The 7852-nt window shown below is 33.2% G+C and overlaps 1 protein-coding gene across 1 annotated transcript; it reads right to left on the bottom strand.

Annotated features, from left to right (window-relative positions):
• Positions 1–1139: 1139 nt before the first annotated feature.
• On the bottom strand, positions 1140–7534 carry LOC107625322 (uncharacterized). Its single transcript, XM_016327939.3, has 5 exons — positions 7104–7534; positions 3955–4707; positions 2499–2684; positions 2127–2252; positions 1140–1573 (listed from the first exon to the last, which is right to left on the bottom strand). The coding sequence occupies exons 1-5, from the start codon at positions 7188–7190 to the stop codon at positions 1463–1465; spliced, it is 1263 nt and encodes a 420-aa protein (XP_016183425.1). The 5' UTR covers positions 7191–7534; the 3' UTR covers positions 1140–1462.
• Between the last annotated feature and the right edge of the window lie 318 nt (positions 7535–7852).

Genomic DNA, 7852 nt, shown 5'->3' with positions numbered 1-7852 from the left:
GAGATCTTCTGTGATGGTCGGCGCTGATGTGTCCGGCTTGTGGGTGGTGGCCGGAGCCACCGCATCCGACTTATTGGACTTTGTTGGTGATGCTGATCCTTCGTCACCGGAGGGTGGTGGTACCTGCAAGGGACTCTGATGCTTAAGTTAGCAAGGGTATTAAGCAGTTTTTTAGTAGAATCAGAGTATGAGTTATACCTGGGTGCTCCAGTGTATTTATAATGATGAGGAGTGACCTTTCTGGAGATAAGATAGTTATCTTATCTTAACTTATCTTTGGGTGAGGTCATCTTATCTTCAAGGGAACCGCCCTTATCTCTGTAGGCTTGGACTGCCTTTGGATTTGGGTCGTGTTCCTCTGTTTGGGCCCTATTTGGGCTTTTCCTAGTAATTTGGCCGAGCTCTTTGAGAAGAGGTCGGATGGTCCTGACCTGAAGAGGTCGGTCGACTTGTCGTTAAACATCCCGGGTCGGACAGCTCGACCCAGGGTATGAACAGTTATCATAGTCTCCTACTCGCTTGAATCAACAACTAACTCCTACTGTAGAAAAGATGTCTCAACAAACTCTCTAACAAAAGGAAATAACGATTCCACCATCAAAGGTGGAACTACTTCAAAAGGTGGTTAATTGTCTCTACGTCTACAGTTATAAATATCGTGACACCTTCAGATATAATTCGAACCCAATCTATTAAAAACTTGCTTAAATCCTTGCTAACTTAAGTATCGGAGTCCCTTGCAGGTACCACCCACCACCTCCTCACGAGGAACTCGGACGATGGCACCTCTATACCAGTAGAAGTCGAACGCTGTCCAAAAGGGAGTCTGGACCTCATGTTCAAGTCCAAAAACAACTCAGTTTCAAATAACTCTCGAAACAGTACGTATAGATAGATTTATTCTCGGTTTCCTTTCATCTTTTTTCTCCTTTCTTGAGGTCAGCTTTTTTCTTCCGATTTGTTTGGTTAGTAAAATTCTCCTAAATTAAATTCCTAATTATCCTACCCTAGTTTCTATATCCATTCCATTCTCTTTCAATATAAACCAGGAAAATATTGCGCTTCGTTCCTTTAATTTGCTTCAGAGGCCAGGTATGGAATTCAATGTAAACAAATTTAGAACCTGTAATATGATTTATAATCTAAGAAACTTACATCAATAAGATGCACCAGTTTTGAGGGAAAACTGGAAGTTTCTTTTAACGGGTTAATGTATAATATATTATATATTCTAGTAGTTACAAGGTAATAAAAAAGAAAAGAAAAAAGATATATAGTATATGCAAAAATGTGTACACTCTTATATTCCTGACTCACTCACTTATTGGTATATATTATTTTGACCCCAACCATCAAACAAAGGATGACTAAAGGGCCCTGCAAAAATCTATAGAAGCTACGTATAATAAAGATATTAATATTGTTATACTAAAAATGAAATTACTAAACATGATTTTTCAAATTAAATCCAGGATTGGATGGAGGAATAGTTGCACTTGAAGGAGTTCACACCACTTATATGTGCAAAGATATCTGAGGAATCGACCAAATCATCATCTTCCTTCACAACTATCTGCAAGTACAAACACGGAAAGAGTATATATTAGGATTAGGGAATATAATTATGCCATCAAATAATTGAAAAGTTAAAAGTGATAGGGAATTTTTCTTTTCTTTTTTTTGTTTTATCTTCTCTTTTAAGACTTTGTACATTGAACTTTTATTCTTTTACCATCCACAGGTATTACAATATTGTCATACTAATTCCTTAGATCTCTAAATATAACTTGGAAACTTCAGAGACTAGATAGCAAATTAAGAGGACCTCGGTGTGTGTCAATTTAGTTGTCTAAACGCTAAAAATCATCATCATATACTGATATACCTCAAATTAATCCTTGAAAAATTCAACAGTGAATCAAACTATTTATTCTATCAGTTAAATAATGACTACCATAAATTATTTTATGACACATCATCATATTTGATTCATCATTGAAATCTTATGGAGTAATTTGAATCGTATAAATTCCTTTTAAGACCAAATTGAAGATGCATGTTTTTTTGTGATTATTTTAACTTTGAACCCGTTAAATAATTGAAGACGGCTTTATTAGGAATCTTACTTCTTCTTCATCATCTTCTTCATGATTGCTACAAGCTGGTCTATGGTTCTCTCCGAAGTCATCATTCTTTGCAAACCTTCCTCGAACTCGGGGTCGGCTATCAGCCAGAGTTTTGCGGCAGGCATACTGCATATTTTCCAGAATGATCACTAATTTGGTATCAATCAAACTTTAGAAAATAAATGGGAAGACATAAAACGATAACAAATTAAACATATTGGAATCCATGCTTAATTTTTTTAATGCGTAAAATGAAAAATATATTGAAATCAAAGGCTTTGTTTGGAAAAAAAAAAAAAAAAAAAAAAAAAAAACGAGATTTATCAGAACTTTTATTTGTTAATATTTCTGATTTGTGGCTTGATATAGTACCTTGATTTTCTTGCTAAAATTTCTTTCATTTCTCTTCTTCATGTATCTATGAATCTTTTCCTTCCTTTGCTCAACAGAAAGTTTTCCAACTTTTAAGGTAGAGTCCTCCAAGTTTGAGATCTCTGGTGCCAAAGTGGCCGAGCCTCCAGAACCAGGTACAAGTTGCTGACTCTCACTACTAAGTGTCTGGGACAGAAAATTACAAACCGAAGATTAATCCATTATCCAAAATATCATAGTTACATGAATTCGCTGATTGCATGACATACCCCAAACTAGTTCAAAATTCATCTATATACCAGAATATTATAGGTATATTTCCCATGTAACATATTTTACATGTCGTGTACTGCGTACTGGTTTCGCAACGAAAAGCAACTATGATCTAAATACATAGAGAAAATATGCTGGCGTATACATTACAAAATTGTTATTAACTGTTATCCAACCCATGAAAAGAGGGTCTCATTAATGATGATTCTGTTTGTTATTTTTTTTTAATTCTTTTTTCACTTTTGAGCAGAAAGTGGTGATTCCCTTAGAATACAAGCGAGTTTCTGAAGCGATTGCTATCTTAACTACTCCTTCCACGCTCGCAACTAAGTAAGCTTTATTATGACATCCATAAATTTCTTTGGCCACATCACTTCCGGTTTTTTTTTTCTTTTTTTTTTTTTTTTGTTCTAATAAGCCACTAGTTTGTTATCTAACAAATTTTGTTTTGAACAATCTTGTCAGTCACAATATTTTATGATGCTTAATTTCTTATCACATAAATCATGAGACAACGTGATTGTTTAAGTATAAAATATATTTTTTATCTTTAAAATTTGTTTAAAATTTTAAAAATATTTTAAATTTTAATTTGTCTCAAAAAAATTTTTTTGTTTCAAATATATGTGTTGTCACGAAAGACAACCTACTTGCTATGTCTACAATTTTTTTTTAATTTTTGATAAATTTTAAAATAAAAAATATATTTTATCTATTTTTTAAAGATTTAAAGTGAATTTTGTGCACATACATAAGGGACTAATATCTACTATATGTTATGTGTATAAAATCAACAACTAAATCAGTTATCAATAAAAAATATATACTGAAATATAAAGATATATTAAAAATAAATTAAATCAGACATGTATTTATAGACAAATATATTAGTAGATTATTTTAGTGGTTGGGTTTGGTATACGAATAACATTTTTGAACTAACATTTTTGAACTAATATTTACACTTCGTTCAATACAGAGACGAATTTGTTTGGTAAATAAAAATTGAGGATTGAATTCGTCATTTATCACTTGCATGGTTTAAAAACTTCAAGTCTAGTTAAACATGTCTAGTGAGAAGTGACGAGATTTTCCATGCAAAAATTACCAAGTTTAGTTATTCTTGAATAAAGAAATGAAGGATAACTGAACTAATGTAGTATGAAAAATTCTTCTCACGTACCTGAAGATCTGGTGGATTAAACACCCTCTGAATTGAATCTGTACAAAATATTCCACCATTTTCTCCTTGGTAATCTATTTCTTGAGCTTGAAGTTCCGAACCGAGTAGAATGTTGCCACCAAACAAGGCAGAATCAGCAGATAAGGCGGTAGTAAGAGGAGGCATGAACACTCCTAAGCCAGCAGGGCTGAGATAAGAGCAAGAAGGTGCGGAAGAAGAGTTAATAGGAACATAAGAAGCCATTGAAGACATGCATTCATCTTCGAAAACAGAAGGTACTAATGGATTCCCCATAAGTGGTGGAACAACAACAGTAGTAGCAGTGTCAGTTGGATACTGATGAGGGAGACCCTTGAGAACCGAAGGCGAAGAGAAGTCGAATTGTTCCGGCTGAGTTGTGATATTTGGGAGAAGAGATGGAACCGGAAAAGCTGCGGCTGGAGAAGAAGAGAAGTCTATGGAAGCAGAGATGTCATTGTCAAGCTCTTCTTGGGAGTCAAAGATAACCGAAAGGTTGTTACAGCTGTCCGGTGGTTTGTTAATATTGTTATTGGCCGCAACGGCCGCTGCCGAGGCAGTTATATCTTGTGCTGTACTAGTTGGTGTGGTGACTGTATTGGTCTTGTATTGTGCCTCTTCAAAGCAACAGTTTGAGGTTGAGGTAACGTCAGAGCTCTGAAGACCCGCCTCCGGGAACAACTCGGCGTCGCAGAGTTCGAAGATTCGGGCGCTGATTGGGCTCGAAATCTCCTCCTGCAGTGTGTTACATAGAAGCAATGTGAACAACATCGCTAGAAAAAATAAAATGCTATGCATATAGTACTCAGAATAATTAATGTGAAGAACCAGTTCTTTATAAGAAGAAAACAAGAAACGTGATTCTCTGTAGTTTTCATTCACTACGGGGGGATTTGAACTTTGAAATCTGAATCCTATTCCTCTTTTTGTTGATAGACATGAGTCTGATCTGATCACTTCAGAACAGAACAGAGAGAGGAAAAAAAGAAAAAAGAAAATTCACAGTTTGAAACTTTTGAAGTTAATAATAATATAAATAATAGGAAAACAACCAATTTCAAATCAGTGAAAAATAGAACAACTTAATTAATTATAAATATAGTAATTAATTTTATTTATTTATAATTTAAAATATTGGTTATTAAATATTTCACCACATTTAAATTTATGATTTAAAGTATTGTTTATTAAATGTTTCACCACATTTAAATTAGGAGGATATATGTTCAATATCATTGCAACGTGAATCATGGAAACTGATTCAATTAGATTCTGTCTCTTCACCCTCCTTCCCTCTCCAAATGTCTAAAATATGATAAATCAGAAAATAGATTGAACCATCCAATTTATAAAGAAAAGAAACATCTTAATGCCTAGCATAAGTACCATCTACATAAAGATTTTGGATTCACTCAGAGGCATTTGGCTGGTTTTTAGCTGATACTCTCTTAGTTCCTAGCATTGTTGTAAATAATAATAATATTATTCCCTATGTATATGTCTTCATCAAGTGGTTGGAGTTCTAAAATGAAAAACGTTATGCACTTATGCCCAATTAATAGAACAGTATCTGCCATCTTTGTCTTTGAGAAAAACGAAACGAATTCAATGTACAAAGTACCAATGGGGGGAAATTCTGATCTACATATAATTCTAAGTTGGTTGCATAGTCTAGTCAATTTTTGCCCATATTTAGTAATAGAGACAGATAAGAAAATTCTCCAAATTAGTTTTGCTTTTTTGAGTTTAGAATTTATATTGTTAAAAGAGATGGAGACATGTAAGTACGGAACTATTATAAGAAGAAGAAGAAGGTGCATGGAATGGCTACTATTATGGTGCTGCTACGATAGTTATACAACTTTATCAATATTTAAAAATATTGTTAAAATTAAAATAATATTTTTAATATTTAAAATAATCTTTTAATTTTAAAAATAAAAATAAAAAGTATTATAAAAATATGAAAATTTTAATTTAATTTTAATAACACTTTTTTAAATATTATCCAAGCTATACTTATCATCATAATAACAGTTATCATGAACTCTGAAAACAAAGTCTCACGCCATGTTATTACTCACTCTTCTAAAATATCTTTTGTATCAAAATTTTAAAATAAAGATAAAAGAGTAACTTTTTTCTTTTTTTTTTTTTATATATAATAGTAAATTGGAGATTATTAAATTCATAAAGGGGACCCTTTAATGCTATATATGTATCCATTTGATGAATTTTTGACATTTAATTAATCAAGCCCCCTCCCCCCTCTTTTCTCTTTCTCTCCTTCTTAACCTATCTAACTAAGAACATCAAGAATTAGCAAATATCTTACACAACAAGCATATGCACAAAAAGGTATAAATATTCCATAAGAACTTGAAATCTATGTAGTGGTTATGCACGGAAACTCTTACATATATGTACATGCATCACTTTTACGATGTTGCCCCATAAGAAAAATGACTGTGTGTTGTGTTAGATTGGATAATATCAAATAAAGAGCAAAGCCTAATTCTCACGGAGTCTTTGATTCTTTCTTATTGCCTAGTCAATTAACATTATATATGCTCACACCAACCATGTATATAAATAGAGGGAAAAGAAATAAAACGCTTGTTGTCCTATAATTAAAAATTTTGTGGGAATGGCCTTATTGGAAAAAGAATTTGAGTGTTTAATTTCTTCAGCTTAATTCTCTGGCTATCACCTTTAAGGGGAAATATTTTTCAGACTTCTCGAAGGCAAATTAAGATGAAGACATGTAACAAACACAAACACAAAAATAAACCATATTCATCTTTCATGGCTCATGCATATGTGAAAATTGAAGTGGACTAGAGCTTTTCCGGGAGAAATGAATTAAAGTCAGACAATGAATTGCATCGTAAGAATTAATACAAATTATTTTATTGCTTTCTAACACATGAGAAAAAAGTGACCTGAATAATAGTATTAAAGAAAACATTAAAAAAAAAGAGGGAAAAGAAAACCTTATTATCAAGTTCATGCACTAATATCACTCACATGCAAAAACCCATTATATAATGTTAATGAAGCTCCAAACATGCACCAACATATTTGCTACTATATATATAATAATAAAAATACTGTTTTGAAGAGATTATTACAATGGAGATTTGCTCGGTTGGAGGTTGGGCTGGCGATGGCAACGGCGACAGTGGCGGTGGTGGCGGGTGAATAACATCCTGCAACATGATGATGATCCCTCTTGGAAAGAAATTAAAGGAGGAGGAGGCAATGTAAACAGCAAATTAAAAATTGAAAACTATGATTATATGTATATATGTATGTAAAATCTAATACATATACACTTGTGGGAGTGTGAAAAATATTACATATAATTCTGTGTTGTCCCACAGATGTGCGCGACTAAAAACAAGGCACAACAACAACACTCCATAATATATGTACAAAATTTAAGACATGGGTGAGTTTCAAAAGGAGACAAAGAAAGTTGTATGCACAAAGAGAGAGAAGAGAGAGGGAATATGATGGGGAGAGAGTAGTTAGCTGAGAAGATGGGGAGTATGAGGGTGTCAAAGACTTGAAAAATTAGTTAATGTGCATATATAGGGAAATGGGGTTGTGGGTAAAAGGCGTCAAGCCTGACTCTCGCAGGCGTCAACGCGACACTTGCGTTGGGCCATGAGCCTTGTGAAGTGGATGCCATGCTCATCACTTCAATTTTTCAACACATACATATATAATCAGTCAGAAATGTTTGAGAGACAAGAATTTTCACCCTAAAACTCTCAAGAGTTTTTAGTTTTGACTTTATTTATATCATACATTATTATACATATACCTCGCGCGCATACATAAGATTAATTTTCATGAACTGGATGAATATTAGCAC

The sequence above is a fragment of the Arachis ipaensis genome, chromosome B2, assembly GCF_059453495.1.
Source record: "Arachis ipaensis isolate K30076 ecotype BB chromosome B2, ASM5945349v1, whole genome shotgun sequence".
Classification (NCBI taxonomy): domain Eukaryota; kingdom Viridiplantae; phylum Streptophyta; class Magnoliopsida; order Fabales; family Fabaceae; genus Arachis; species Arachis ipaensis.
The sequence above is the reverse complement of the archived record's forward strand: the minus strand, read 5'-3'. Positions and strand labels throughout refer to the sequence as shown.

Coding starts and splice junctions, on each gene's coding strand:
- LOC107625322 (XM_016327939.3), bottom strand. CDS start 7,190: ATGTTGCAGGATGTTATTCACCCGCCACCACCGCCACTGTCGCCGTTG. Junction 2,685..3,954: donor TTAATCCACCAGATCTTCAG/GTACGTGAGAAG, acceptor TTTCTGTCCCAG/ACACTTAGTAGTGAGAGTCA. Junction 2,253..2,498: donor ATTTTAGCAAGAAAATCAAG/GTACTATATCAA, acceptor GAAAATATGCAG/TATGCCTGCCGCAAAACTCT.